This window comes from Hypanus sabinus, chromosome 6 (assembly GCF_030144855.1).
Source record: "Hypanus sabinus isolate sHypSab1 chromosome 6, sHypSab1.hap1, whole genome shotgun sequence".
Taxonomy (NCBI): Eukaryota; Metazoa; Chordata; class Chondrichthyes; order Myliobatiformes; family Dasyatidae; genus Hypanus; species Hypanus sabinus.
Window position 1 is genome coordinate 152,098,309 of NC_082711.1, and position 12,907 is coordinate 152,111,215.

Genomic DNA, 12,907 nt, shown 5'->3' on the forward strand with positions numbered 1-12,907 from the left:
TATCTGGAGAAGACAAATCTCAGAATTGTAAACTTAGATAATAAATGAACCTTTGAGGATGCCATTCCCATGCCTCATATCGTGGCTCCAACTAATTAAAATGTATCACCATCCTTCCAAAAAGAGGTGACAATTATGTTGGTACTAATTTGAAATTGCCAAGTAATTAACAAAGTATCTGAATATTAAATGAAAGGTAAATTAGGGGTTTTTTTTCAATTTAATTAACAAAAAATATTCAGAAATAATGAATTTAGATTTTCCTATCAAAATCTGTACTCATTATTCCATCTCAGACTATCAAATTTTCAGATATTTCTTCAAAATGTCTTTATATATTTGGTGTTAAAGTATTAAGAATATAACTGTTTCTAACTACTGTACTTTTTATTCACAAATAATGGATCCCAGAGGCTCTGAGTTGTTGAATCTTAATTCCAAGCCATAAATAGTAAAAATGTCCTTAAGCATTCACTTCAGCAGGGGCACTTACATTTATTTCACACAACTGCAATTTATGACACAATCTGAACAGTATTCTGTACAAATTAGACACCACGTCAATCAATGATCCATTTTCATGCCCAGACTTAACCTGCATTTACCATTAAACTATGGGAAAAAAAATAGATCACAATAATGACTTCAAATTCACTTCGCTGTCACTGAAAACCCTGTAATCACTAATACTTTAGCCAAGATTCACGCACTTTAAATTCACTCAACAGATGATCCAAATTGACCATAAATGGCATTATTATCTTTTCACACTAAACCAAACATAATGGGGAAATTTACTACATTCGTCTTTACATGTAACCATAACCCTTATTGAGACACTTTATGGAAATCATTACAACAGCATGGATGTTCTGTCTAGGAACTGAGAATGTTTTCATAGTTTCAAAATGATAGGCTAGAAATGCTGCTAATCACGTCCAATTTAAGTTTTCTTTGGTCGATCAATGCGATAAAGGATGTCTGCTGGCAGGAAGTAGCCCAGGTATTTTACAGAGTCCGGGGTGGTGTCGTAGTGGTAATGTCCACCCTCTCCATGATGGCTGAAGCAATGGGTATGTTCAACCCGAAGATCAAATCCCTTCAGGTAAAAAAGGCAGATTTTGTTAATGTCAGAAACAGGTTCCGGTTTATCATTTATGTCTTTATGTCTTCACTTTATGTCTTACATCCTTCACATACATGAGGAGTAAAGATCTTTATGTTACGTCTCCATCAAAATGTGCAATCATAGTAATTTATAATAAATAGAACTGTCTATGTAATATAGAGTAAACTGAAGTCAGCATGAGTTCACCAGTCTGAAGGCCTGGTGGAAGAAGCTGTCCCGGAGCCTGTTGGTCCTGGCTTTTATGCTGCGGTACTGTTTCCTGGATGGTAGCAGCTAGAAGATTGTGGTTGGGGTGACTTGGGTCCCCAATGATCCTACGGGCTCTTTTTAAACCCCTATCTTTGTAAACGTCCTGAATAATGGGAAGTTCACAACTGCAGATGTGCTGGGCTGTCCGCACCACTCTGTCGTGAAATTTAACTTTATGGTAGCAGTACAAAGTATTTACAAAGACAGGTGTGTAAAAAAGGCCCGAAGGATCATTGGGGACCCAAGTCACCACATCCACAAACTGTTCCAGCTGCTACCATCTGGGAAACGGTACCGCAGCAAAAAAATCAGGACTAACAGGCTCCGAGACAGCTTCAGACTGATTAATTCAGGCAGATACAATTGTATTTCTATGTTATATTGTACTCACTATTTATTATAAATGACTACAAATTGTACTTTGCACATTTAGACAGAGACATAATGTAAAGATTTTTACTCCTTATGTATATGATGTAAGTAATAAAGTCAATTCATGATAAATAAATATGGAAAGAAAAAACAGAATTACTGTAAGTATATGTCTATTAAACAGTAAAGTTAAAATTAGTGCACAAGACCCCAGAGATAATAGAAATTAAAAAAATATATAGAAGAAATTATATCAAATACAGGAGACAGTAAAAATAAATGTACTTCAAGCTCCTGGGTCAGCACAGACTTAATGGGCCAAAGGGCCTTTTTCTGTACTGTACTTTTCTATGAATCTGGTGAAGGCTTTGCACCTTTCTGTTACACTTGTATTAGAAAACTTGAAAACCAATTATGCTACATATATTGGTTTTGATTAAAACAGAGAGAAATTGAAATATGTTGCAATTTTACATCTGCTTCATCCGTGCAAAGATGTGTCAACGGAAGCAGCTTAATCTTGAGCGAGTTTATTGCTGCATCTTTTACCATGAAAGAGAAATGCAAAATCATCAGTGGCAGCCAAACCAGCTGGAAACCATTGGCGTAATACTCAACAGCACAGTGTGCAATCTAAAGGCCAAAATATCATTCAAATAATTGATGAGATGCATCAGCTGTCTTTAATCACGTTTCCTCACATCATCAAGGCACAAAATCACTCCTACCAGGTGAAGCTGCAATTCACTTGCATTGTGATCTGCCTTACTTAGGTGAAACCAGATGGAAATCACTCTGCAGAACAGATCCATTCAGTAGGTAAGGGGGTCCCAGAACTTCCAACTGCCTGCCATTTTAATTCTCCATTCCAATCCTGCTCTTACTATATTCTTTGCCTTTAAAGGCTGCCTCAAAGAAGGCCTGTGCAAGAACTGCATCTTACTCATGATACAGGTCTTTCCCATTTCTATTTTCACAGGCTGATTCTGAAGAAAGTTCATCAACCTATAACATTAAACCTTTTCTCTCTCTCTCTCTCTCTCTCTCTCTCTCTCTCACTCCACAAACACTGCCTGAATGTTTCTAGCATTTTTTTCTGTTTCAGATTTTCAGCAAGGGCTGTGTTTTCTATCTCATTGTTCCAGCACCTGTTTCTTCCTCCTCTCTCCACCATCTTCATCAGACAAGGACAAGCCTTCAGCAGCCTTCCTCAACTGACAACACCATCAATACTGTCAGTCCTGATGAAGGCCCTCTACCCAAAATGGGTGGGTGTGTGTGTGTGTGTGTGTGTGGTAGGTATTGGATTTAATTCCCAGTGCATATGACAAATAAATTCTTCTCAGGCTTCCGGCAGGATACAAGTATCGATTATAACCATTCTTTCAATGACAAACTCTGCCATATTCTTCAGAGATGATGCCTAGCTATAGCTAGTCCGGTGGTATTTACAGTGCCTATAGAAAGTATTCACGACCCCCCCCCCCCGGAAGTTTTCATGTTTTATTGTTTTACATTGAATCACAGTGGATATATCTGTTTTTTTGACACTGATCAACAGAAAAAAAAGGCTCTTTCATGTCAAAGTGAAAACAAATGTCTACAAAATGATTACCACTGATTTCTCTGAGTAGCCCAAATAAATGGATACACCTCCTGTGCTTTAGCGGCAGCAGATCACTGTACTTGCAATGGTCTGAGGACTGACTTTGATGGCACAAAACTACTGTGCCGCGCCAAGGGATTTTGGAACCACCTGATAAGGAAGCTATTGAAATAAAACTAGAGGAAAAGAACTTTAACAAAGACAAAAGTCTCGCTCAAAGTAAGAACGGGGATTCAATTGTAATCAAGGCAGGAGAGCAGATACCTGATTGGATGAGGACAAACCAATAAGGAGGGACAGAATACAGGGGTATAAATACCACCCCACTAGATATGCCCAGGCATCATCCTTAAAGAAGATGGCAGAGTATGTCATTGAAACATTGGCATAATCGATACCTGTACCCAGCTGGAAGACAGAAGAGTTTATTAGGGTAATTCAGTCTCTTTTGATCTCTATCACAGACAGTCTCAGTGTTCTCTCCACTTCTCCTCCTCAGCAATCTCACAGATGTTTGACTTCTAACATTACCTTGTTAGCTCCTAGATAACTAATTTGCTAACTCTCTCACTCCACAGATGATTCCTGATAGCTGAGTATTCCCTGTGAGCAGTGGGGAATTTATTTAAGTGATTCATGTTCACACAAGCAAATAAAATTCTAACCTTCTTCAAGCAGTTTGCTGGGTGATTAATTAGCCTGGCCTGAAATCTATTTCCGAGTGAAATACTTTAAATACGTCCTCAGTTACTACTGTGTTACTCCAGAAATAGAGTTGGGCACTTCCCAATTGGAGTTGACTTTGCTTTTGAGATGTTATTTATGCACATCATATAACACCATTTCCCATATAATGCACTGCTTGAAGTACCCCTGGTGTAATCCCCATTCCCCTATATGTCCCAGTTATGACCACTACATGGTTAATTACTTCTACTCCCATTACATTACACTCCTTTCACCCACACCACTACCTCTACAATACATTGCATTGATCACCCTCACCTCCACCTACTGAACTTGCATTTCAGGGCTCTGCCTAGTTCCCAGTTAACCCACGATCTGGCCTCCTGAACACATAGATTTCCCAACTCCCCTTTCAAGGCCCTGATCTCAAATCAACCCAGTGAAACGTTCCCGGCCCCATGTACCTGTTCTATTGTAGCACATTCAAGCTAGGTACAGCTATTGAGCTAATCTGAAGCTTGAAGCAATTGATCTCATCACAGATACATTGCTTTAGGTTTAGGGTTAGTGCCATGTTAACTCCAATTTTTTTTTATAAAATATTCCAAGTTCCAGGTCATTTTGCATTTAATATTGTATTGTTGTGTTGGCGCGTGACCAAGTGGTTAAGGCGTTCGTCTAGTGATCTGAAGGTCACTAGTTCGAGCCTTGACTGAGGCTTGCGTGTGCGTCCTTGAGCAAGGCACTTAACCACACATGGCTCTGCGACCACACCGGCGCCAAGCTGTATGGGTCATGCCCATCCCTTGGACAACATTGGTGGGGTGGAGAGGGGAGACTTGCAGCTTGGGCAACTGCCAGTCTTCCATACTGGAAACTTTCCAAGGTGCAAATCCATGGTCTATCAAGACTAACGGAGGCCTGCACGATTGTACTGTAATTCAGTATGCAGCTCATCCCGGCAAGATTCCAAAATCTGAAGAGTGTCAGCTGAAGGGAAAATAAAATGTTTTTTCTTTTTCTTTTATTTTCCTCTCTTTCTGCAGCTGCACTCTTTCTTTCCCTCATGGAATGCAGTCTACCGGCTCACGATGGGCACTGGGAACCCTGACGTATTGACAGTGACAACTACAAACAAATGAGCAGGAATCACTACGGATGTGAGAAGCAGGAATCACTATGGATGTAAGGGGCAGGAATACCGGCAGCTAATATTCTGCACAACTCCACAGATCCACTTCCCTGGCCAAAAGCACCTGAGCTTAATATCTTCACATCAATTTCTCCATTGCACATCTATAAGCTGATCAAAAGACACTGTGAAACTGAAAACTTCCTTTATAAAATAAGTTCCTATCACAAGTTATTTTATAAAGCTAAAATAAAGAAAAACAGAAACTGCTTCAGTATAATTATGTAGTAAGTATTAAACTGAATGGTTTCTAAGGTTGTCATAGCCTGGAGTGGTAGTGGGAATAAGCTCCCACTACCTATAAAGTGCTCCAAATGCCCTGCATCTCTAACAGCCTCTGACAACCAAGTCCAACTCTTGGCCCTCACATGTGGCTTAGCTACCAGGCCCGGAGAAACCGACAAGAGAAGGGGAAAAGGCAGACTACTGGTGCCTCAAATCAAATCAGGCAGGTGGGGCTTGTCAGCCTTGGACAGCAGCCCACCTAGGAGAAGGAGAACGTTGATTTTAAATCTCTGCTGCCTTGTGGCCATATCCACCCATGGGAAAGGCTTTGGGATAAACCTCAAGGCAGAAATCCGGAGCCAGGGTCCCTAAGGCAGTTTGATGTTGTTTACAACTTCACTCTGGCAACCTCTGTGACGACACTGGTGCCAAGCTGTATTGGCGCTTGCCCTTCCCTTGGACTACATCAGTGACATGGAGAAGGGGGTCGCTGCACAGGCAGACAACAAATCTTCCTGCCCTGGAGAGGACACAATCCACCAGAGGCACAAACCCATGATCCCCTGGGATCGGCAGCCGTCTACTACTATTAAACTAAATTACAGAAATCAAGTAATCAAGCGTTTATTACTCTGAATTTGAAGTGCTTGAAAATGTAACATTTGTAATAGGCTTTGTTACCTACCAGGTCATGAGACACAAACACAGACTGGCAGATGAGGGGAGCACTCATGTCAAAGAATTTCAGCCATTTGTTTACCTCCTCATCACTGTTCAAAGGACAGGGAGAAAAGTCAGGCTGGAAAAGAGAAAAAAAATATCAAGGACTTCAAGTACTTAAACCAAAAAAATACCAGTTATAGCAACAGAGGTATTTTTAACGATACTGTCTCATATTACATTTGTGCACCCATCTTTTGTTTTAGAGAATGAATTGCCAGCTACTCAAGATAAAACAAATGATCGGATTCCTTGCAAAAGTGGCTCCAAACAGAGGAGAAGCTTGCAATCTCTTGGGCACTGAGCGGTAATTCAAACCCTGGGAGTAACCTTCTGAGGTCACAATATGGTGCAGCTCACCGAGCTGAATTATATCATCATGACGTCAACCTTACATTGATAATACCAGCTCACAGATAAAGTACATTTTTCCTCCTGTCAATGGTTTTATCACGGAGCTTGGGAACAACCTAATCAACAAAGGTAGGCACTTTCTTGGCAGCTTGGATAACCTTCTCCTAATTAGGCATGTGGTTCACAATGGTTCCGAAGTTGAGGAGCCCCACCTTAGACATATGCCCCACCAACGCCGTGCATCTATTTATCAGAACCTCAAGGAAATGGAAATGTTTAATTTGCACATTCCCTTTAGAGTTGGTTTCCTGTTCCCCATCTAGACTTGGTTCCAAGAAGTGGATTACTTCTTTAGTTTATTCAGCTGGAAGCAAAGACCAAAAGACATAGGAGCAGAATTAAGCCATTTGGTCCGAGTCTGCTCCAACATTCCATCATGGTTGATTTATTATCCTTCTCAACCCCGTTTTTCTGCCTTTTCCCCGTAACCTTTGATGCCCTCACTAAGCAAGAACATACCAGCCCTCCACTTTAAATACACCCAATGACTCGGCCTCCACAGCTGTCTGTGGCAATGAATTCCACAGATTCACCATTTGCTGGCTAAAGCAATTCCTCTTCATCTCTGTTCTAAAGGGATGTCCTTCTATTGGAGGCAATACCATTATTTATTTGCTATCCTGGAGTGGTGTGAACTGAGGAGGTAGTTAAGAATCTGAAGTCACATTTAGCCCAGACCAAGTAGGAATGGCAGATTTTCTGCCCCGTAGGACATTAGTAAAACAGTCAATTTTAATTTTCTTCCTATACTTTCATGGTCACCATTAATGGTTCAAAAATGTTTTTCCTTTTTTTTTCCCATTACTTGAATTTTCATTCCACTACTGTCGTGGTGGGATTCGAACTCAAGTTTCCAAAAATCAATAGTCTAGTCCTCTGGCAACTACTCCAATAATGTGCTCTTGCACTGATTAATTGCATGCTGCTTGCTTTGTATCCTTATCAAAACAAGCGCATATTAAATGATTGATTACTAAATTTTATATTCCATCTTTAGATCTAAATACAAACAGCATCTCAAGTGGCTCCGGTTGCATGCAAAAATCCACTTGTTAAAGTTGGCACATAAATTGGGTGAAAATTTTCCTCACTACCTTAGCATCTGAGATCCTTCTAAAGATCCCCCCTGTTATTTGGCAGTGAGGAATGCATGATCCCAAAGATGCACGATACCTTTGAGTAAGGTTTTTCCCAAAAGCCCATTGAAATGCTGTTAGTTCTGGACCTCTAAAGGTAGACTGAGTCCTCCGATAAATAATGCTTCTGATTATTCCTGGAGTTCACCAAAAATGAACACCCATTGCAAAGAAAATCACTGTTAATTACCTTGACTTAAAGCTGGCCAGAATTGTCTTCTGAATTAAAGAAAAACGTCCTTTGCTGTTCTGGGTAAATGCTGAATTCAAAGGTTATTGGCAAGTCAGAGTGATGGACCGATTTTATGGTGAGTGGAATCAGATCAAGGCACTGACCTATGAGGGATACTGCTAGCCATCGCTGTCATTTGTTCTCAACACCTGTTCTCACTTAAAGCTTGCTCATCAAGAGAACAGGGGCTTGTTTGTTCTTGAAGAAAACTAACAGAAGTCATCACACGTGGACGCCACAAACAACAATCTGGCTTGTTCCACCCAATCTAAAAATATTGTCAAACATGGAGCCCTTCTGATGAAGCAGTACTGATGAGATTGTTCAGCTATGTATTCAAAGATACAACCAGGAGCCCAAGAAATCTGCTGCTTCTGAGAAATTCCCACCACTTGCTTCATTGGCACCAGCTTAAACCCCACTTGTCTTCAAGTGTCTGACAGCATGTTGGGAAGTATAAAGCAAAGGAGAAGTGGGAAGGGGGCCTGGTGTCAAAACAGCTCCAAGTTATACATAGAGACAGAAATCCAGAACCTTAGTAACCCCAGGCAGTTATCTTACTAGTCACCTTAGTAACTCTACACTCAAACCAGCAAAATCTAGACAGCAATTTGTTGGAACTGCTGAGTCTATGCACAACTACATATCAATGAAATAAATCAATGCATGCAGGGGGATGGATAGAGGGGGGGAAAGAGAGGAGGGGAAGGGGGAACTGGGAGGAGAGGGAGAGAAGGGGGGAGAGAAGGGGGGAGAGAAGGGGGGAGAGAAGGGGGGAGAGAAGGGGGGAGAGAAGGGGGGAGAGAAGGGGGGAGAGAAGGGGGAGAATGAATCAACACGTAGTGCAAAGGGAGGGGGTGACATTGCTCTAAAAGAGATAGATCCATACATTACATTTCTTTCCCCTTTATGCAACATAAACTGTGCATGTACAAGACATTCAATCTCACTTTCAGAAACCCATATTCCAAATAAACATGCTTTCACAATGACAGTCCATAACTAACTTCACAGTCCTAAAGGTTCAGTCACTTGGGTGGAGTTCTGTTTCTTTTAGGATAGCACCTCTGGACCTGTGGCATGGCATCAGGTTTGGCAGGTGTTTTATCAACGATAATGTTCTCATAGTGCCTCTGGACCTCTGTGATGGCATCAGGTTTGGCAAGTGTCTTGTCTAAGATTAAGGTTCTTGGCTTCCAGTGTCATGTTACTGTCAGTGACATCATCACTGTGAGACTGTAATGTGTTCATCTTGTTGGATGTAGTTGACTCAGCTGTGTTCTTCAGTCAATCATCCAGTATCTGGTCCACATGACATCCCCATGTCTGATCTCTAACATCCACTGCGTAACATCAGTGGTCCATTTCTTGTAGGTATGCTACCAGACTTCCATTTGTCTTTTTGGTAATCACACGCTAGGACTTCCTGTCCCATCTCGAAGCTCCTTGCTGCTTCACTTGGCAACTGGTTGAACTGTTTATTCTGTACTTCCCTCCGCAAGCCTGGTTTCAGGAGATCAATGCGAGATCTCAGATTCCTGCTCATGAACAGCATTGCAGGTGTTTGGTTTGTCATTGCAAGTACAGAGTTCCGATACACAAAAAAGGAAGTTGTCCACCTTGTGCTGTAGAGAAATGTACTCCTTGTCCATCACTTTAATGGATTTCTTGAAGGTTTGGACAAACCTTTCAGCTAACCCATTCGTTGCTGGGTGGCGAAGAGCTGACTTGAAATGTCTGATGCCATTTTTCTTCACAAACAGTTGGAATTCTTCTTTTGTGTATTGTGGTTCGTTGTCACTCACAATTTGTTCTGGTAAGCCATTTCTGGCAAAGATAGTCTTTGCTAAGGTGGTTGACTTCATTGGTATAACCTCCAGCCACTTAGAATGAGCATCCACAGCAATCAGAAACATGGAGTCCATGAATGGCCCAGCAAAGTTAATATGTACTCTTTATCATACTCTTTAACAGTGCCTGTGGCTGTGCATTTTGAACTTTTTGGCATCCTGAACAGCTTTAGGCCAAGTTTTCAATCTGTTTATCTGTTCCCGGCCACCACACATAGCTCTTGGTGAGACTCTTCATCTAGACTGTACCCTGGTGTCCTTTACACAGATTCTCTAACACTCTAGTGCACAGTTTAGAGGGAAGCACAACACAAGATCCACACATTAGGGTTCTTTGACATACCAACAATTGGTCTCGTCTCACTGAGAACTCTGGAAACATAGTTACCATGAGCTGGACGGTGATTTCACAGACTTCTGACAATGTTGAGTCATTCCTTGTTTCACTTTCCATTTCAGAATTTGTTCACAGCAACTGGTCCACCAATGCGGTGTGGAACAATTCTGCTGAGTCACGGTATGAAGACTTTTTTTCTTCAGTTATTAATAGCGGAAGACGTGACAAGTCATCGACGTTTCTTGTTATTTTGTGCCCTTGAACTCTGTGTCATAAGTGTGGGCTTCTAGGAACAGTGCCCAATATTGTAACCGGGTAGCAGTCATCACTAGAATTCCTTTCCGGGGATTGAAAATGGACACAAAGGACTGGGAATCTGCCATGAGTGTAAACTTTTGGCCATAGAGGTAGTGATGGAACTCTTTATTCCCTGTACTAGACCTCTCGGTTGATCTGTGTGTAGTAGCACTCTGCACTCGTCAGTGATCCTGAAGTAAATGCAATTGGGCATTCAGATCCATCTTTCATAGTGTGTGACAAAATGGCTCCAATACCATATGGCGATGCATCACACGCCAGTCTGACAGGCAGGGATAGGTCACAATGGGAGAGCAGTTCATCTGATGTTATTAGTCTCTTTGTTTCTTTGAATGCTTTTTCACATCTTAGGTACAGCACTGTAGCAATGTTTGAGAGAAACTGGCAGTAGTAGTTTACATGACCTGAGTTGTGGCGCATTTTCTGGTTTGGGTGCCTGTAGCACTGCTTCAATCTTCTCTTGTGACTTATGTAACCCAGGCTTGTCAATAACATGTCCACAATATGATATTTTATTCTTGAAAAACTCATATTTCTCTCTCTTTGTACGCAGACTGTACTCACTCAGCCTGGTAAGCACTTTACCAAGGTTCTGGAGGTGCTCTTCGTCATTTTTGCCAGTCACAATGATGTCATCAAGGTAACATTGTGTTCCTGGGATATATTGGCGCACTTGGCAAAGAGCAATGGACCAAATTGCTGGAGCTGATGCCATGCCAAAGACAAGACGATTATACTGGAACAGTCCCTTATGAGTGTTGATTGAGAGGAACTTCCTACTTGACTCCTCTATCTCCATTTGCAGATAGGCTTGTGACATGTTAACCTTTGAAAACCTCTTCACTCATGCCTAAGACGCAAAAACGTCTTCTATTTTTGGCAGAAGATTCTACACCAGGTTGACAGCCACCTAGAGATCCCCACATACGCAAACAGCTCCAGCCTTCCCTTTCTTGATCATCGGTACAATGTACGTGGCCCAATCACTCCAGTCAACCTTGAAGAGAATTCCAGATGCCTCCAAGCTCTGCACTTCAGCATCTACTTTAGCGTAAGGCACTGGGCACACTTTCTGGAATCTTGATGATGCTGTTTCATCCAGTTCAATTCTGGTCTCATGCCTTTGACTTTACCAATCCCCTTCTCAAACATCTCCTCATTAACAATAATCATCTGTGCCAGTCTCTGGTTCTTGCTACCATTTGGGCTGCCGTTGCCCATTGATGTCACACTGAGAGCTTAGACTGAGTGCCAGTCCTCGTTGGATTTTTTTCAACCATTCATGCCCAAAGCTGGCCCTCCACTTTCCAATACATCACAGCCTCTGGAATTATGGACAAGTCTGACCTTATATCCATCTCCATTTTCAGTTTTCACCAGACACAGCTGTTGTGATCCAGATGATTTTGTGATCTGCTTCAGTTATACTATGCATTTCTAGGCATGACAGTTCACCTTTGTCAGACTCTGTGCTGTCCGATTCTGTTTTACATTCGGTAAGTTTAGGCATTTACTTATTTTGTGTTTGAGGCTTTTCACTCGATTGTATTTTTTGTCTGCCTTGCACAATCTCTCTACGTGACCTCGTCTATGACACTTTCTGCAGACTTTCTTTGAATCAAGTCATTTGCATCATGGGAGGATTTGCCACATCAATAACATTCTTGGCTTTTTGCACAATTCAGAGACATTTTGTGCATTTCATATTCTAACCTCCTTTTCTGTAGTTCTGCCACATCCTGTGCTGCAGCCTCTAATGATATTGCAATCGTCAATGCCCATTCTAAGGTTAAGTCTCTTTCTGACAGTAGCCTCTTTTGAGTGCTTTGACTATGCATGCCACATACAAACCTGTCCCTGAATGCATCAGAAGTCACAATACTGGGAAAGTTTGCACAGATCTGCAGTGTATTCAGAAAGGTTTTCATCTTTTGACTGGTTCAGTTTGTAAAATCTAAATCTCTCAGCTATTACCAGCAGTTTAGGGCTCAAGTGATATGATTTTGTAAAACTACATCTTGTTTGTTGGCTTTGCAGGGGCTTCCAGGTGGTGTAAGAAACTGTACATTCCTGCACCCATTAAGCTAAGAAGTGCCAGGGTTTTCTTTTGCTCCTCCACATTGTTTGCGTTACAATAAGGTTCCACCCTCACAATATACAACTACAGCCTTCAGTGGCTGGCATCTATCTGTCTCAAAGGACAATGGGTGATGATGATCATAATCACAAACCTGGGTGGAAACCATGGAGATCCTGAGATGCCCAGTCATCAAGATCTCTCTCTTGACCTCACCAGTGTAGTCCAAAGGAAAGCTTATGAAGCAATACATTTGGCTCCAGCTTGGCTGCTGGAAGGATGAGCGAAGACATCCAGCCGCCTTAGAGGCTCCATTCCGGATTTGCTGTCTGAGTTTACTCCTCTAGCCTTCGTCTCCCCCGA

The 12,907-nt window shown here is 41.7% G+C and overlaps 1 protein-coding gene across 1 annotated transcript in view; it reads right to left on the reverse strand.

Moving 5' to 3' along the window:
• Positions 1-475: 475 nt before the first annotated feature.
• The window catches only part of c6h11orf54 (chromosome 6 C11orf54 homolog), a 35,035-nt gene continuing 22,603 nt past the window's right edge, over positions 476-12,907 (reverse strand). The window contains exons 7-8 of the mRNA XM_059973188.1: positions 6,146-6,259; positions 476-1,099 (exon numbers count right to left, since the gene is read on the reverse strand). Coding sequence (XP_059829171.1) covers positions 944-1,099; positions 6,146-6,259 — 270 coding nt within the window. The 3' untranslated portion in view covers positions 476-943. The remainder of the gene's footprint in view (positions 1,100-6,145; positions 6,260-12,907) is intronic.